Source organism: Erpetoichthys calabaricus, chromosome 12, assembly GCF_900747795.2.
Source record: "Erpetoichthys calabaricus chromosome 12, fErpCal1.3, whole genome shotgun sequence".
In the NCBI taxonomy this organism is placed as follows: Eukaryota; Metazoa; Chordata; class Cladistia; order Polypteriformes; family Polypteridae; genus Erpetoichthys; species Erpetoichthys calabaricus.
Window position 1 is genome coordinate 12,976,879 of NC_041405.2, and position 19,460 is coordinate 12,996,338.

Below are 19,460 nucleotides of genomic sequence, written 5' to 3' on the forward strand. Positions count from 1 at the left end.
AAATTTTTGCCCATTGAAAGCAGGGGTCAGCACTGCGGGAGCGACTGTGCTTTCTCTCTCCCTCGCAGCCTTGCGTGCGGCTTCCTATGTGCGCATGCACACAACAGCCAAACACCACGCCACTGGAACTGTGAAGCGCACAGTTCCATACAAAGATTTTTGTATCTTTTTCATAAACTAGGGGATGGCTGCTGACATTAAGCTTAAGGATTATATATTGTACAAGTATAAAGAAAGAATTAAATAAAAAATGACTTATTATATTAAATGTTATCGACAGGGCCGGATTTATATGAAAAGAGGCCCTAGGCTATTCCACTTATGAGGCCCTTTCACCTTCCATTTTTAAGTTTGTAAATTACATGAGAGATAATAAAATACGTAATACGCGTTGATCTTAACCAATACATTTTTATGTTTGTTTATTAGTCATATGCGTAGAATTTCTCCTTATTTTCGGTTCAGTGTTTTAGTGTTCACTGTTTTTAGAATAGTGTAATTTTAATTTTGCTAACAATTTGAATGTAGGCTCCTCTTGATCTTGAGGCCCTAGGCTGAAGCCTAGTTAGCCTATAGGAAAATCCGGCCCTGGTTATCGATAATATCAAGTGGAAATAGGGGGTGCTGCAGTCCCACAGTGCCTATACGCGAGCCGCCACTGTGGATATTAGCGATACTGAGCCGAACTGAACAGAGCTGGGGTGCTGAACAGACGGATGAGCTGGGATAACAAGAAGGTTCATCTTTGCCAGGCTGAGCTGCAGATGGCATTCCTTTATCCTATCTGACTTGAAGACCAGCCTCTTCCCATTATTCATAACGGAAGACCCCTGTGAGTCTTTGGGATATTCTGTGCGCTGATAACTCCTGAAGAATTTATTGAACAATATTTTATCAAAAAAAAAACCTTTCATTTTGAACGTTTTTAAGCAAATATATGTGGGTTATCCGCTACTGTTCTCTCAGCGAACTGGCAGATAATCTTTTCACGCAAAAAAAAAAAACAAAACAAACAAAAAATAAATATAAAGCGAAATGAAACTGAAGCCCAGTATGAGGAACGATTATCATGGTCAAGAGAACGAGAAGTCGAGAGAACAAATCCAAAAGTTAAGAGAAGAGCACAATAGAGATTTGGTATCCGCATATAGGATAAGGATTTGCATTTATTGCCGTCCTTTAATTGCATTGCGTCGATTTTGCAGGGGTCATGACCTCAGAGGCCACGCCCCTGGCAACGCTAGAATCGGACCTAGTTCAAGTTCAAGCACTTTATCGTCATTGTGTAACACAATGAAATTACTTTTTATGACTGCCTCAAGGTGAATTTAAAGAAAAGTCAAATAATTTCAAATATGTCGTATACAGTGTTAAGTGATCAAGTAACCAGAGCAAATTATTATTGCTCAAAGTACAGCAGCATAAATTGTTATTGCACCTGTTAATGAATAGTACATTACATAATCTATATTGTATTACATTAGTATATTGCACATTATCAATATAGCTTATTGCACATGTTCAATTAAAAATGATCTCAGACTGAGGAGATTCCGAGTTCAGAAAGTTTATGGCAGATGGGAAAAAGCTCTTTTTTAGTCCGTTTGTGAGTACACGGATTGACCTAAAGCGTCTGCCTGACAGGAGGAGCTCAAACAAAGAATTTCCAGGATGAGTTTTGTCCTTGAGAATGTTTTTGGTCCTTCTCACACAGCGAGTCTTATACGAGAGTTCGAGTGATGACAGTTCAGACTGTTTTTACGACCCGCTGCAGGGCTTCATTAGCAGCCTTGGTGCGGCTGTTGTACCTGCAGGCCATCATGCAGTTAGTTAAGATGTCTCTCTATAGTGCATCGATAGAAATTAACCAGCAGCTTCTGGGGGAGGTCAGCTCTCTTTAGCTTCCTGAGAAGATAGAGGCGTTGTTGTGCTTTGCCTATTCTTGCCAAGTTGTTGTCAGCCCAGGACAGGTCTCTCTGAGATGGTGACTCCTAGAAACGTAAAGCTGGAAACTCTCTCCACAGCATCTGCATTGATTATTATCGGACTGTGATGAAGGAAATAAACACTGGCAGCCTTTGAGGATCCAAAATCATATCCAATCATGACAACTATGAGTTACATGACTTTTTTTCTTTTATTTTATTTAAAGAATTTTTCCAAGGACGTTTTTTCACAACCTTCGTTATTGTACGGCACCACTGAGTTCTTCTTCTTTCTCTCCATTCAGCATGAAAACATGAGATTAGAAATTTTTTTCGGCCACCACTATAATGTACATGGGGAAATAATATTTTTTAAAAGTATATCATGTTTGGGTGTATTATTTTTGTAACACCTGAACATACCTGATATTGTTGAAATAGTGTATGCCAGAGTATATGATTTTAATATTTTTCCTTCCCCACTCTCCTACCCTTGTAGACTCTTATTGTTTTAACCTTAAACTCGGTTTACTCTGGAGGCTATCAAGTATAATTTTATGCTTTACCATTGCACACTCTGTCCATCATCACTACAAATATAATTCACAATCTCAGATGCTGTTTCTGTGGATTTTGCTGCCGTCTATAAACCTAACACATATTCTCACATACTCTCACATTACTTGCTTTTCTTGTATTTTGTCTATTCAGGTTTTAGTTACTCTAAAGCTTTGATATTACATATTTCTTATTAAATGGTTGTTTAAGAACAGCCAGGTAGGGCCCAACCAATGCTTCGAACCCAGGGTCCCCTCCGCTTTCCCATATTAGGGGGCAGTGCAGTGCAGCAGTTATCGCAGCCTCACTTGTCAGGGTCCTGGGCTTAAATCCCAGCCTTGCGACTCCCCCTTTCTGGGTTTGCTGAAGATATTCAAGTATTATGCCAAAAATAAATTTGTCAGGCTGATGAAACTAATCTGGCTGAAGGTGTGTGCGTGAGCAGGACATCTTGTCACTGCTGCCAGATTAAGGAGTGGCTTCTCAGAAATAAACTGAATGGTTAAAATAAGGCACACATAAAAATAATAATAATAAAAAAAACTCGCACAGAACTGCAGCCGATTATTTTACCTCTGTAACAATAAGCACCTCGTGAAAAGTTTTCTTGTGTTTCTTGAACTTTGCTCCCGCAGTTAATCTGAACAACAAAGCCCTGCCAGCTCTCTTACCGTCACACCCCACCCACCGGCTGCACTTTTTGACATAACGGCGGGCTGCCAAAGTCGGTTCTGCTTATTATCGTCCAAACCCCTCAGGGAGAAGAAGCCTGTGATCAGAGAAGAAATGTCCGACGATCAGTCAGACTCCGGTGATGCTTACCTGCAGGAATATAAAGGCTATCGTTTCCTTAGGGGGAAAAGTTCTTCGGAGTATATCCAGTCATTGGAAGACTTTGAAATTCGAGACAGCGATGTGTTTCTCATGACGTATCCAAAATCAGGTAAGGCCGGTGTGCTTAAAAGAAATAAGAAGTGATGAGAAGCCGGCGAGGAGTGACACATGAGGCAAAATACGGAGTGGTCTTAATGCTGATACGTGTGACCACGTCCTGAAATGGGACACTGCAATAAAGCGCATGCTCACAAGGCACCCCGCTATGTACTGAACGTTTTACAAAAGAATGCAGGGCTGGATTATTTCATACGAGTTTAGCTTATTTTGAAACGAGGCTTTTATGATAGCATTTAAAATTGGAAGTTAATTTTCATTATTCTTTATTAATATTTATTTGGATTTGGCGGTTTGCTGCCGGGTTTAATTGTTGCGACTGAAATTGACGAAGTTTCAGATCGATATAAACCTGGACGAGCAAGACAAAAGCAAATGCACTTTTTAAACCTCTTCAAAGTGTCGAAAAATTAAACTTAAAAAAGCGATTACAGTTCTGGTCTCAGGTCCAGCCTGTGGCGGCTGAATTCCCGGTTCTAATGCTGTCTGCTCAGGGTTTACACGATCCGTCCGTCCAGGTACTCGTTTTTCAAATATAAAAAAAAACGTCCTGCGTAGCTGGGCCTTTTCGGTTAGGGGGTCGTTGGTAGCGGGGGCTGACGGCGGAGGAGACGGTCCGGCACGGGACGCATTTTTTTAGGGGCGGCGCTTTTGAAACTGGAGCACCCGGAGGAAAACCACACAGAAACAGGAAAAACATGCCAACTTCATGCAGGGAGGACTGGTACTAGAACCCTTGGGCATGAACCCCGGTCTCCTTACCACGAGGAGACAGCACTAATACTGCGCCATCGTGCTGTCCCAGAGATTCGTTCATGAATTGTCAAAGAAGGCACTATATAACATATGAATAAATAGAAAAGGCACTATATAGGTCGGTAATGTGCACTTCTTTGTCGATCAGTGTTAATACAGAATAGGACTGAATGCTTTTTGTAAGCACTCCTATCTATCTGTTATATAGTGTCCTTACTAGCTATCTGCATGTTATACAGTGCCTCTCCTATCTATCTATCTATCTATCTATCTATCTATCTATCTATCTATCTATCTATCTATCTATCTATCTATCTATCTATCTATCTAATTATACTGAAGTTACCATTTATCTATCGGGCTGCAGAGTTAACAGTAGATTGCCAGGTACTTGTAGATAGGAAAGTTCTTCTATTGCCTGTGTAGGCACATATAAGCCACAAGAGGGCAGTAAGCAGTTTGTTGTAAATGGTGCTATAAAAGTATTTACTTTGAGGACATCAGAGTACATGACAGCGGACTAGTTATCTCCCTCTAGCGGAGACAGACAGACAAAGAGTGAGGGAGACAGACTGACAGAAATGGTGGCTCATATACAGACTCTGGCACAAGTGTAATTCTGCTGCCTGGTGACTCAGAAGCTGTCAAAGTTACGTTGTCTTTTAAAAGAAAGAGGAATGATAATTCAATACTTGGGCAGGTAAGGCTGACCTTCTAAGTACAGATCAAGATCCACTTTCAAGACTGCTAGATAGTCCTTTGTCCAAAAGTAATTCTGGTGTTTTCCTTGAATTTAAAACTGAGGTAGGGTCCATGACAAAGCCCCCGTGATATCAACAGGATTTGTTAAATTATCATAAACACATAAGTACTTTAGATATACAAACTGTTAATATTCTGAAATATAACTTCACCTCACCAACAGCTTTAAAATGTCTCACTCTGTAGTATAATTTCATGCACTTCTTCAATTCTCCAGGTACAGTGTGGACCCAGCAAATCATGACCCTGATCTTTGAAGATGACTGCACTGAGGACTACCAGCAGAACTACGAGCGAATGCCTTGGATTGAGTTCCCATTGGATGGCTATGACTTTGTGAATCGTCCATCGCCTCGCCTCTATGCCACTCACCTGCCGTACCATATGGTTCCTAAAGCTTTGAAGGAAAAGAAAGCCAAAGTGAGTCACAGAAACGAAAGCAATTGTTTGATCACACTGATGGAGAGGAAGGTCATTAGATTTAGTCAATTATGAGTGTCATTTCCATGAAGTCAAGTCGGATGACACCTTGTAAATAATTTGACTTAAATAAGATTTATTACACAGTACTTAATTCAAAGATGTAATAAAAAAGGAATCACAAGAGAAGTGAACAAGAATCATGAATCAGATGGGTGGCGCTTGCACATACTCTTTGGACATCTACATGTGTAACAGAAGACACTGCTGACATCACACATGCGCTACATCACTGAATCTTTTCTCTCGTACTCATAAATAAATTTGTGTGACTTATTGAAAAGAGCCATTCATTAAGAATAAATTGTTAGCGAGTGTGTGTCTTACCCAAGCAATATCACACACTAGCCTTACTGCATTTTCTCTTTATCTACAATGAAGTGTTTTGGTAGACAAATATTCAGTTGACAGCGCATTGACGGCTTTATTCTTGTAGTCATGTTAGTTGCATGCAGTGGTAGACTTGGCTACAAAAGAGCCATTCTCGAGTTTCTTTTTAATGTTGTTCTCATTTATGATCTCTCGTTTTACATTCACTGCTGTGTGTTGGGTTTTCTAATTCCTTAAGGATGCCATGTTAGGAGTTTATGATGGACGCAACCCTTGTTGTTGCTTTGGGTTCTTTGAGCGACAGTGTGAACCTGCTATTGTGTAGGATGAAGTTCTGTTTGCTTTAGTCTGTTGCATATCAACAACTTAGGCATACTTATTGTTAATAGTGAAATCATTGAGTATTATTTGTACCGCAATGTCCTCGAAGAATACAAAGATTTGGTTTATTGTCTTATGGTCGTGATGTCCAATATAAATATCATAATGGGGCAACTCAGTTATCCAGCTTTACCTAGGATAGAATTGCATGTGAGCATCCAACGTAGAATTTTAGGGTGTACTCACACTAGGCCCATTTGTTTCATATCGTGCCCAAGCGTGATTATCCCCCTTCCCTACTCATCCCGCCGGCTTGCACTCACACCGCACGTAACGTTCTGGGCCCGGGTCCACTTTCACCATGACCGTGCGACTTCTTGTAAAGCCAAAACAAGATCTGAACATGGTGTGACAGCATGCATCTCAAAATGATTTGACTTATTTTGTGGTTGTTTTGGAGACATGGAGGGCAGGATAACATTCTACCCTCTTACAGATTTAATGAGTGTGCAGCACAGCATTTTGCTGTTAATCGTGCTGCACATCTGAGAATGTTATGAATGATGTTAAGGGAGGAATTTGCAGCTATTCTTGCCAACTACAATTCGCGTTCAGGGTGAGAATAAAAAGATATTGAATGAAATGAGAATTGTACAATCTGACTTGTTGCATCATTGAAGTCATGTCTGTTTTCCGTGCTCGGGCACGTTTATCAATCACACTGTTCCTGAAGGCTACCGAACCGTGCTTGGGTCTAACCTCTTCCAAGTGGGCCAGGGCATTGTACAGTTAGCCCGACACAGAGCGATCACACTAGTCAAATGAACTGGACTTTGAGGGGGTTACATGCGGACGAACCTGCTTGGGCACGGAATGAATTACCAGTGTGAGTACACCCTTAATTGTAGAAAATGGAGTACAAGAATAACAAAAAGGAAATACAAAAATAAAGAAAACTCAACTTGTCTCTGTTAGGCTGTGGTGAAGCAAGTTAGGGGTCTGTGGCAGTGCAGAATTTTGGTATAAAAACAGAGCCCTCACACTTGGTGTGTGTGGGTGAGCGTCACTGCAATGCCCTTTGGAGCGTTTAATAGGGAAATTGGCAGATCGCGTATTCACGTGCAAACACAGTCAGTTCAGTTGGTTTCCTCCAGTGTTTGTTGGGCAAAGCAAGGCGTATAAAGCGAACCTGAGTAGGGCTGAGAAGAAGATGATCAGATTAAGAGATAGAGAACAGGGGTACGATCACTGGTGTGAGAGATTCAGGAAGAAAGAAAGAAAGAATGAGAGAAGTTAGGGTAGAAAAATTAGGAAACAGTCTGTGTGAGCAAAGAGGAGTAAGCATTTGTGGTGAACAGGAGGCAAGGTGATCAGGAGGTGACCCTACAGAGAGTGAAGAAAATGGTGTTCCAGGGGCTGACACTCTTGCTGAGAGTTCAGGGAATTAAGAACAGTTGATTGGCTATGGACACTTAGGGATATTGGTGAGATGATGGAGGCTGGATTTGGGGATCCCAGGGGGGTGATGGACTGAGGTGGCTGGAACGTAAGCGATTTTAAAGGATGATCGTGTCTGGTGGTGTCTTGGTGGGTGAAAGAGAAAGATGCACTGAGGCTTGCAGGAGAAGAGAACAGAAATATCCTGATTTTAATCTCAAGGTTTAATTCGTGATTTTTAACCCTGGGTTGTATTAATTATATATTGACGGATTTGAAGACCAAAGAGCACTATTTTTGTATGGATTGATTATTTTTGTATTAACTAGCACTACACATTATTTATCTGGACATGGTTTAATTAACTGTACTAAGCACTTTTGAAGCACAGACCCTGCTGGTCTAAGACCACATTGCATTAGTCCATCCATGGTTTCATGACTATCGATGTCTCAGGTTCATGGAAATGCATATGGGCCTGGTGGCTTTACTTTTGAATTGGTGAGATGCACACAAGAAATCTTCACTTGCACACTTAATGCCATCATCTTCTAAGTTAACCTTCATTCTTAACTCATCAACCACTGATTTATAGAGGGCACCTCTGGGCACACTTTAACACAGGATGTTCCAAGTTCCCCAATGATAAGCCGAGTCCTCAAACAATTTAGATGTGGTGATTAGTACAATATCCCAAATAAATACATAGTTATAGAGATAAAATTGACTGTTATTTTAGGGATCCAACAAGGGAGAATATGGTGCCGCAATGGCGTTTGCTGTCCCCTTGTGAGTCGCCCACTGACATGAAGGTGTCCAACACCATTTTATTTTCTCCAGAGGCCTCATGCATAACACTGTGCATAGAATTCGCACTATAACATGACGTAAGCACAAAAGCCGAAATGTGCTTACGCACAGAAAAATCCAGATGCAGGAATCTGTGCATTCGCCAACTTCCACGTTCTTCCGCTACATAAATCCCGCTCAGCGTGAAAAGTAACGCACGTGCACACGCGTGCTGTCCCGCCCCAACTCCTCCCTGAATTATGCCTCTTTGAATATGCAAATCAATATAAATAGCCCTTAGCCCAGCATTCTGTGAAAAGGCAATGGCAAAAGTATGAGGAAAAATAGAAGAATTTCAGCGAATACCAAATGGAGGCAAAGAAAAACATACTATTTGTTGGTTTAAACAGTTATATAAGCAACAAAAGGAAGTTGATCGAGTGACATAGCGTCGGAGAAACTCGAAAGCTCAAGTTCACAAAGTCGCACAGTGCCTGAAATAAAAAAGTTGTCACATATGTAAGTCGGCGTAAAAAGGCGACTCGTAGCCCACCATCTGAGTGTCATATGAAAGCTTATTAGGGTACAGTGAATAAAAAGGTACACAGTGTGAAAAAAGCACGAAATGTCAACTTTAATCTCGAAATTTCCACTTTAATCACGTAGTTTATTTTGTTGTTAAAGTAGAACATCATAAACTTCATCTTAAAATCGTTTAATTTACTAGTTTCTCAAATCCCATCGTAACGAAAGTAGCACGTTAAATGCTTTGTTGTGTATTTGATCTTATATGTGCTCTATGTGCCTGAATCACTAAGTGCTCTTCCTCTGACAGGACACAGAATCCATTGCATTTGTAATATTACAGCTCTCTGAATAATTAAAATACTGAGAAGTATACGTGACATCATTTTCATGATGATATAAGTTAAAGCATGTTATTAAACATGGGAACACGGTGGCGCAGTGATTGTTCATGTCTTACGCAAGGTGCTTGCTGCGCCATGCGCGACCTTCAATGAAATGCTTTATTACAGAAGTACTGTCTTTTTCAAACGTATTAACCTCCAATTCATGTCCTTACTTTTCTTTCTCCAAATACCCAATCACCACACAATCAGCTCTGTAATAGACGTTAAGCCATCCGTAAGCTTAGTACGCCGATTCTTGAAAACTTTTAAGGAACATCGAAATAGCTTTGTAATGTTTAATTATTCTATCCATCTATCCTTCCAGTGTCGCACCAGCCACAGCATGAATACAGCGCGAGGCAGGAACAATCTGTGAACGAAGCTCAAGCTCACTAGCGCTGCAGCACCGTGTAATTAAAGTTAAAGTTTTATCTGTATAATATAATAAACATATTTTGCTGCATTTCATCTTAAAAATGATATCGTCATCATATGTAAATACGCACTTTATAAAGTGGCTCAGGTTGTGAAATATTATAACTGTATCATAAGTACAATTACCTCAGGGTAACTTGCAAGTACAAACAGTTCTACAAGGAGCACCTGATGGACTGATTGAGTGCGTGTATAGTTCTTGGGATGAAACTGTTTGTGACCTGCGAGGTCAGTACAGGAAAGGCTGTGAAGCGTTGATCGGATGAGAGCAGTTCAAACAGCGAATGGCTGAGGCAGCGAGTGCTTGATGCTTTATACCGATAATTCTCTTTCCAATCGCTGTAGATCTGTGATTCACACTCAGATACAGTGATATAAATACTCTGAGTGGTGCAAAGAGAGTAATATGGAAAAAGATGATCCGCTGTGGCATCCCCTAACGGGAGCAGCTGACAGAAGAAGAAGAAGGTGCAGTGAGAGTAACAACACTAAAGCAGTTATGGTATTTAGAATAGTTTGACCATTCTGTGGACCATTATATTGTTACAGGTTAATTACAATCAGATGCATTAAATTTATGAACGATATGCGGTTAATTTCAGTGTATTTGATAAAGCCGCCGTCGTGGATGTGGATCTAAGAAAGGGTAACCACACAGGAACAGTAGCACTGTTTTGACGCTGGGTGCCGCCAGTCTGCAAAACCGAGCGGAGAACTTGCGTACACCAGGGTATAAGGTGCCGTGGAAAAGTGCGTGGCTTTACACCAAGTGTAGGTTTTATATATCACAATTTGAACATGGAAACGTTCTTACGCAACATTTCTGTGCGTACGCACCGTTTATACATGAGGCCCCAGGTGTGCTTTTGAATTGGAGCAGCCAGTTCTGCTGGAAAAGGTAGAGCAGATCACCGAGTTAAAGCGGTTGCTGGGGCGTATAAAAAAGACAGAGTGAAAGTAGGTGAAAGATAATTGTTAATGTGGGGCTATCAAAGACAACATTTGGAGCAAATTTGATTGCCTGATCAACCCCCAGTGTCCCACCTCAACCCACTTAACAAACCCTCCACGACCCATCACTGTTAAACACAACAGTAACTCCCAACCCAACAGCAGCAGCCCACGACCCACCAATAGTTAAACACTCTAGTAAGTTTAATTTAGCTTACACTGAATTGTTATTATTTTTTTACTTGACATACGAGGACTGAGAGTTTCATTACCCCTCTTCCCAAGCTTACTGCAAAATTCAATCACACACCTCTTCCGTAATCTTAAAGGAATGTCTTCTTCATCCAGAATGACTACATGTATGAGCTGCTTCCACTCGCTGTGACAGAACGCTGAATAATATGGCGGCCCAACTGCAGGTTCACACAAATTGATGTATGCCGTTCACAAACACCTGCACAGGATTCCCATGTCTGCCTCCCTGAAAGAGAAATCGGGACACTCTCATTACTTTTCAGTCATCCTTCGCATTTTCATCAGCTGTTCCACCACCAAAGCTGGAGTCTGAATGATAGTTCATCTACATTTTACATTTATTTAATTAGCAGGCACATTTATCCTTAGAGATTTCTAGTACAAGTCAACATAATTGAGTAAATGTCAGTCTTGAGGACTGTTTACAGGTCACGGTTACAAGACTGATTGTCTCAAGTGAACAACCTAATAGATGTTAGTTACGGTTCTATAAGGACATAATGCAAGGAGTCTGACACGGGATTTAGACAACTCAGTCCATGAAGTTTATTCATCAAGGTAATCACTCACTTCTCCCAATATCACATCCACATTTTTAAAGTGTTTCTGCATCGAGTACATGACTTGGTAGCCTGTTCCCGATTCTCATGACCCTTTTTGTGAATAAATGTTTATTTGTTTCTGTCTTAAAGGCACTTCCCGTTAATTTTAACTGGTGTCCTTCAACACGAGATTTAGTGATAATTTCGTGTTGTCAAAGAAGAGACAACTGAGCCACAAACAGAGTTGGAGCAGCCACCAGTATATTTCTTCCTGGCTGCAAAAAAGTTAAGTGTTGTGCACAATTGAGTACAGATTTGAGTCCAGAACAGAACTATCTTGATGAGGCAATGATGGCGGTTGAGGACATCATCAGGGCACGAACTGGAAATTACATCATCATGACCTAAACCGGAAGTGACATCATCAGGCCCAAAAAAACGGATATGGCGTCATCAGGGCCAGAACCGGAAGTGACGTCCTCAGAACCAGGTGCAATTTCCCGTAATTTGTCTCCAGTGGAAAGAGAGAAAGGGTCGATACACTCTCCCACCCTCTGGTCTGGCATGGAATTACCCTCATTCAGGCCCTTTAATTGCCTCCCATGTGCAAGTGTGTGACAGTGTCCACAATATTTTTGGATGGATTCCATTACGATAGGCTAGCCATGTAAATAATTTGTTTTATGCTGAAATTAAAAGTGGGAAAGATTCTTATTGGGTCCCTGGTCCCATAAGCAGAATTTTTTTGGACATATTTCCCTTTAATTTTATAGTCTCGTCAGCATATTAAAGAGCAGATATAGACGATGAGTAACACTGTATTTATTTGCAGGTAATTTATGTGTTCCGAAATCCTAAAGATACCATGGTATCCTATTTCCACTTTTCCAAGATGATGAATGACCTGGAAACACTGCCATCGATTACTGAGCTAATTGAGAGATACTTGAATGGAAAGGGTGAGTGATGGAAGGCTTTTGTTTGCTTTTCTTTCTTTTTTATTGGTTTTCACATGCACGGAACAAATAACGCATATACATAAATAATGTGTGAAACATAATAATAATATAGTGGGATCAAGTACAGTGGCCATGACTCTCATGTTCCTAAAAGGAAGTACTTGGGCTGTTGTGTTCTGCTGATGTTTGTTTTTTTTTTTGCTTGCTTGTTTTCTCGGTTTGAGGAGCATGAAGGACATCACGTCAGCTTTTAAAATGTTGGGTTCTGTTAGTCTTGCAGAGTTAGACATATACTACATACATCTGGAGACAACTATGACTGAACATGGCTTAAAAATGTGAGGGAACAAGTAGATGGTTCATGAGGTGTCCAAAGTATCAGGTGGAGCTCAGAATAGAGTGGTGAATTAAATAGCAAAGCCCAGTGGTACTGTGGATAAACTGGTCTAACGAGACAGCAAACACATAGTTAACCACCTTACTCAAAGGATAAGTGACTGTGTGTCTGTCGCTGTGTCCATCCAGTTGCTTTGTCTCTGTTTTTCCAAAAGATGGTACATCACAAACATTAACCCTGCTTTTACGATTTACATACCAAAGGGCCTATAACAGAAGCGTATGCATTGCATGGTGCACTGCAAATGTTAGCACTGATGACTACATTGATTACATAGATTTCAACCCATCTCAGGTGGGTTACACAGCTAGTGATAAATAAATTGTCTATAGTTAAAAAGTCTCCACAAATGACTCCTGTTAAACATACACAGTAAATCCTCAACGTTCGCAACTTGATTTGTATCCCCTTTTTTCTTTTGCATATTTCTCATGTTCATGGGGCTCACGGCTATGTACGCTAAGAAAAAAATGAGAGCCGCAATGCATTAAGTTTGAGGAGCACCTAGCAGCCCACTTGATGTTTCACTAGTCTTGTTCACCCAACTCTTATACTGTAAAGATTATTAGAATATGGAAACTACGAGGGACATTCAAAAAGTTTCAGCACTTTTATATTTTCATTGGTAACGGTGAAGGCAGGATGAGTAGTAATTGGACATTAAAAAGTTGGTACGACGCTGGGAAAATTGCATCGAAAATGAAGGTGACTTTATAGAAAGGTGATGTGATTTGTTTTTGAAATTCTTAATAGACAGAGTTAAAAAAAAAAAAGTGGAAACTTTCTGAACGTCCCTCGTAAATGAAGAAGAAACGATTCAAAGAGATCAGATCAATTTATATAAAATGACTGAACAAAGTAACTTATTGTTTCCTAATACCTAGAAAAAGATCTCAAATATCTTAAACGTGAACTGTTCATGCAACACGGTGGTGCCTCGCAGATAGGAGACCTGGGTTCGCTTCCCAGGTCCTCCCTGCGTGGAGTTTGTATGTTCTCCACGGGTTTTCTCTGGTTTCTTCCCACAGTCCAAAGACATGCAGGTTAGGTGGATTGGTAATCCTAAATTGTGCTTGGTGTGTGCGCACTGTGGTGGGCTGGTGCCCTGCCTGGGGTCTTCATTTCCTGCCTTGCATCCTGTGTTGGCTGGGATTGGCTCCAGCAGACCCCCATGACCCTGTAGTTAGGATATATTGTGGGTTGGCTAATGGGTGGTTGAAATGTTCACTTTTCACTAAGCGGGGTAGAAACACTTTTAAATGTTTTTTTAATATCTGAAAATTTGAATAGTTAAATTATTAAGCTGATCAAAAACATAAATTTATTTATGTCACTTATTAATGTTCATTTTATGTACATGTCAAATAATGAAAAAGTGGAAGAACTGAAGGCATCTCAAAAGGCAATAAGACTGGCTATCCTACCCTCTACACCAAATTATTGCCCCTCTTCACTACAATATTACTAATCCTTTGTTTCTTGCTCTGTTAGTTCTTGGAGGCTCCTGGTTTGATCATGTCAAAGGCTGGTATGATCACAAGGACCAAGTGAACATCCTCTTTTTATCATATGAAGAAATCAGCAAGGTACTGTAATTCATCTGATTTTCATTTCTTAAAAATAACGAATGCTTTGATTGAAAGGGAACAATCTATGTAAGCTTAACGGTATGTTTAATGTCTGCCCTGGTTTACATTGTGACAGTCAATCACTCTATTCTCCATTAAAACTTGTGACAAAGTGGGGTGTTATGGCGTAGACCTCATGCCCAGTGTGTCAAGAAGAGTAATTTATTGCCCAAAACTAATTACACAAGGGAGGGTTAAAAAGAAAGGATCGGAACATGTCAACCTTCAGTTTTGTAGTGGTAGGGGTGAGATTACCTGTTCTCTTCTTTATACTCCTTATTGCGTAGACTTGAACAAAATGCCCCAAAACATCAAAAATAATACCTGAAAGTTAACAAAAACAATAAAACATAACGTTCACATAACTTAGAGCCAATATGTAACACTATCACCAAGCAGGTGATTTGCAGGCAGAAAGTATATTTAAGATATTCCTTGTAATTTGGATTAGCAGCAATTCATATTCTATTTCCTTGTGAAATTACTTTGGCCACACTTACGACTTTTCACTTCACCTTGGAACCATAACTTGGTTCCAACTGTGTTGGTTTTGTCGATTGGTTTCTTTTATATTAAGGTACTGTAAAATTCATATGAAAATGTAGTCAAGACATTGATAATGTTGCAAGAAGGTATTACAGCTTGAAATAATTAATTTCTCTTTTACTATTAACAAGCCTCATTTTCATCAGCAATTCCTGCAGTGCCCTAATGTTAAACTCCCTTAGCGTCTCCTAAATTAGTCACGCATAAATGCTATTTGGTTATTAGAGAAAACAATTGCATTAGCACAGTTAATGTATATTATTTTGTTCAATAAAGCCAGAAGACGATTGTTCCTTGGGTTGCAAGGTGCTAACATTCCTAAAGTTAAAACTGCTAAAGCGAAACAACTTTCTCAAGAAACATCTCCGTCTATTGCGGCCAGATTCCAGTGTCACAGTGAAAAGACGACTCTGGGACTGTGACCTTAGATGCTCTGTTTCAGAATTTCAAAACAAGTAGCAAAAAAGAAAGAAAAAGAAAAGATTCAAATGGCCAAAAGTTTGGAATCACCCAGAGATCTCTGTTCAATATCTACTGGCTGTCTGCAAGCACAGATAATAAAAGTGAAAAAAAGAGATTATTTCTTATATAGGAAATGCATACGTGGCATGGGCAGGTGTGTTTGTTTGGTAATTTTAAACTGTGTTTCATGCATTAAAATCACAGATTGGCTCTAACACTTTACAGCCTGATAACATTTTGTTTTTTGGCATGCTTTCCCACCTTTAGGATCTCCGCAGTGCCATTCTAAAAATAAGTAAATTCGTTGGCAAGCACCTGGAAGATGCCGCCATTGACAAAATTGTAGAAAAGTCCACTTTTAAAAACATGAAGAATGATCCAAAAGCAAATTTTGAGTTCTTGTTTGATCATGATGCCGACAAGGAAAAAGGACATTTTATGCGGAAAGGTAACTGATGCTCAGCTTCACTGAATTTTAATGTGGTTTAAAGCAGTGGTTCTCAATCTGTGGGACGGACCCACCCAGGGAGGCGTGAAGTAACAAAAAGGGGGGCGCAAAGATGTGAAAAAAAGAAAACAAGAATCAAAAATATGAAAAATACTATTGATACCAAAACAAATTAACTTAAACTACATTCTGATTCTAGAAAAATAAATATAGAGTTAGAAAAATGTCAATAAAAGTTAAGTAGGTATAATAAAATATTCATCTATGATATATCATTAATTAAAAAAGAACAAATTGGTATTAATGGGCTCCTTTCAAAAAAAATGTTAGGGGGGTGTGATTAAAACTGTTATGAAAACTCGGGTCGCAAATACTTAAAGGTTGAGAAACACTGGTTTAAAGTTCTTTTAAAGTGTATTAATTTAATATATTATAGTTCTGATTTATACTTCTCTCTATCACTCATTTTCTTTTCTACCAGGAACACTCAAAAAGTTTCCGCACTTCTTTTTAACTCTATTTATTAAGAATTTCAAACAATAGTCACCTTCGTTTGCGATGCAATTTTCCCAGCGTGGAACCAACATTTTAATGCCATCAGCAAAATATATTTTGCCTTCACCGTTTCCAATGAATATATAAAAGTGTGGAAACTTTTTGAACATCCCACGTATGTACGTGTATATATATATTGTCGTCGACTGAGAAAAATCACAGTCCACAAAACTAAATGTTAGTGCACCCTAACCCTAAGCCTAACCCTAAGCCTAACCCTTTTAATATATACAGTGTTCCCAAAATTAACAGGCACTCGATGGTACAAGAGGGTTCAAGAAAGTAAAGAGCAGCAAAGCAAAACAAACTCGGTAGTTTAACGCTCTGTCGAGCGGTCAGAATCTGTACGGAAGGTTCATTCACCAGTCGGCTCCCTCCAGAATGAGATGCGTCATGTAAGGAGTATCTCAGATTTATAGCAGAAGGAATGGAAGGGATGGAGTCAGTTTCTCTCTGTGGGCGATTTCTCAGGGCTGTGGGAGAAAAAGGAGATGAATTTGTCAGTGACAGCACCTCTTGTGTCCTGGAGTGGTAGTACAGAAGGTGACCCTCAGATGTGCATGCATGACAATATAAAAAACATATATAAGGACATACTGTATATAGATACTGTATATTCATTGCGGACCATATAGGGCACTTGTGAGCCATTTACAAACCTAAATAAGGTGCAAGAAGGCCAAAGTACAAGTAAATGAAAAGTTGACTTATGAAGGCATTAAGTTAAAAGAAAAAAGAATGAGATAGCAATAAACCCAAGTGTCCTTCTGTTCTGGTCCATATACAAGATGGGGTCTGCCTTTCCATTACTAGTGATGATCGAAACAGGCAAGTTTCAATTCGCATGCAGTTTCCCAAAACTGCCACTAAATCTGTTATGGAGATGACAAATGAACAAAATCCACGAGAGTTTGTTTGGAGGTTTTAATAGTTTTTTGATGTGTAATAAGAACTACTTCTCCCTAAAGCCTCATTCACTCTTCCATGTTTACATCCTTCCTGCAGCCGTGTAAAACTTTAAATCATAACACAGCAATAAAATCACATCTGTTTATGCAATTCATTCACATCACTATCATGTACAATACAGGGGCTTCTCTGCTAGAAAACAAACTACACGACGAGTCGCCACGAGAGACCCCCACCCGTTCTGTTACCTAGCAACGTTTGTCCAAGTTGAGGAAAATGTACACTTCTGTTGAATGTTTTTTCCACTCGAGTAAAGCAATCTTTATTTAAATACTAAATTACTGACAGACACATTCATAATTAGTGCCTAAAAACGCTTCCAGAGAGGAACCATATGCTTTCCTTCTTGCTCTAAGCCAGGGGTGTCGAACTCCAGTCCTGGAGGGCCGCAAAATGAAAAGCTGCAGCCACTGTGGCCCTCCAGGACCGGAGTTTGACACCTGTGCTCTGAGCAAAACACTATCTGTTAATTTTTTTTATTTTATTTTTTGAAAATTGAGAATTGTATGGCCCATCACTGTTACATGATACTTCACTGTTTAGTATCTGACGAAAGTATTGCCACAAAAATAGATTTTGAATAACATTCACTTCTTTCTTTCTTTCGTTCTTTCTTTCTTTCTTTCTTTAGGCACAGTTGGAGACTGGAAAAATACCCTGACCGTGGCACAAAACGAATACTTTGATGAAGTATTCCAAGCAAAAATGAAGGGAGTACCTTTGAAGATGATTTGGGATCTCGATGAATGAGAAATTCTATTGCAGGGATCAAATTCCATTTTTTATATCACTTACATTTTGATGGTAGCACTTGCAATTTCAGGAGGTCAGTTTCGGTGTCGGTTGATTTAGAGTGTGCTTGGGTGCTTTATTCCTTTGTTAGTACAGTATGAATACACACTTTTTGATTAAAAAAAGAGCAGGTCTGGGGCCAGAGGTGCAAATAAGAATGCCCTGAAGAACTATTGGTACCTCTGGTAAAGATAAGCTAAAATTCTATTACAAAATGCCTTCATTGTTCATTAGCCTGTTCTTATACTCCAATTATTAAAGAAATCTAAACTTTCACTGAGGTATAACTACTTAAAAAATTCATAACAAACACGCACATATCACTTTTATTGATACCCCAGGAAATTTTAAATAAGATATATTTTGATTAGTTTTCAACCCTTAGGAACTCTTAAGTGGTGATTCACGATTTTCTGTTTCACTCGGGTATAAATACACATTAACCCACAAGCCAAACCCCTTTAGTCATCCATCAGCAAGCGTCAAACCATAGAATCCACAAATTGAATGGTACAAATGATGGACGATCTTTATAAAGAGGCTATGACAAAAAGCTTCAGGCCAGATAATCTCCAATTCCACGATTACAGCAACGTCACAGACATTTTAAACACGTAGAATTGTGATGAACCTTCCTGGAAGGGGATGCAAGCCTGTGTTGCCTCAATGCACACTCCAAGAAACAAACCTTTCACCAAGGAGTCACATTTGAGAAATTGTAATGGTTGAAAAAAGTCTCCAAAACTACAATTACACACCAGCATCAATCAACTTTATCAGGGCTTGTCACAGGAATGCCTTGGCTGACCTCACACCACAGCCAAAGAAGCTTGAAGTTTGTTAAACGACTGGAACCGAGTTCTGTGATTAGGCTGAAACGAAAATAAAGTTTTCTTCCAACCAACATCAAAGCTGTGTCATACAATTTTTGTTTCCCATAATTCTCATTTGTTCATGGTGATTTCGACAATGTAAAAACAAACAAAACAAGTGTTGTATTTTCTTTTTTTTTAATTAAATTTTAATGATTAGATGAACTTTTATCCATGGTGTGTCGCAGTCATGGAATTCGACCTTGCTATTATGACATGCATGCACTTTCTGGAGATTACAATTAAATATCAGTAACACATTTAAAAATAAAAGTAAAAGTAAGACACAGAACAAGGAAATACAAGGAGTACAAAAATGCAAATGCATCACTATTATCACCATAAAGGCAAACACCGAGAACCTAATATACCACTGTAAAGTCAAAAATTCAAAAACCAGAAAATGAAATGGTCAGAAGACTGCTAGAA

General features: G+C 39.5%; 1 protein-coding gene across 8 annotated transcripts in view; it reads left to right on the forward strand.

Annotated features, from left to right (window-relative positions):
• Nucleotides 1-3,040: 3,040 nt before the first annotated feature.
• The window catches only part of LOC114661888 (amine sulfotransferase-like), a 164,806-nt gene continuing 148,386 nt past the window's right edge, over nt 3,041-19,460 (forward strand). For 2 of the 8 annotated variants that reach the window (XR_007936402.1, XR_007936401.1), the window contains exons 1-6: nt 3,041-3,426; nt 5,170-5,372; nt 12,236-12,362; nt 14,251-14,345; nt 15,663-15,843; nt 17,999-18,290. Coding sequence is in view for 6 of the 8 variants with exons in the window: in XM_051934611.1 (XP_051790571.1) it covers nt 3,270-3,426; nt 5,170-5,372; nt 12,236-12,362; nt 14,251-14,345; nt 15,663-15,843; nt 17,999-18,085 (850 nt within the window). In the remaining 2 variants the exon portion in view is untranslated. The remainder of the gene's footprint in view (nt 3,427-5,169; nt 5,373-12,235; nt 12,363-14,250; nt 14,346-15,662; nt 15,844-17,998; nt 18,291-19,460) is intronic. The other 6 variants (XM_051934611.1, XM_051934609.1, XM_051934607.1 and 3 more) reach the window with 6 other exon arrangements.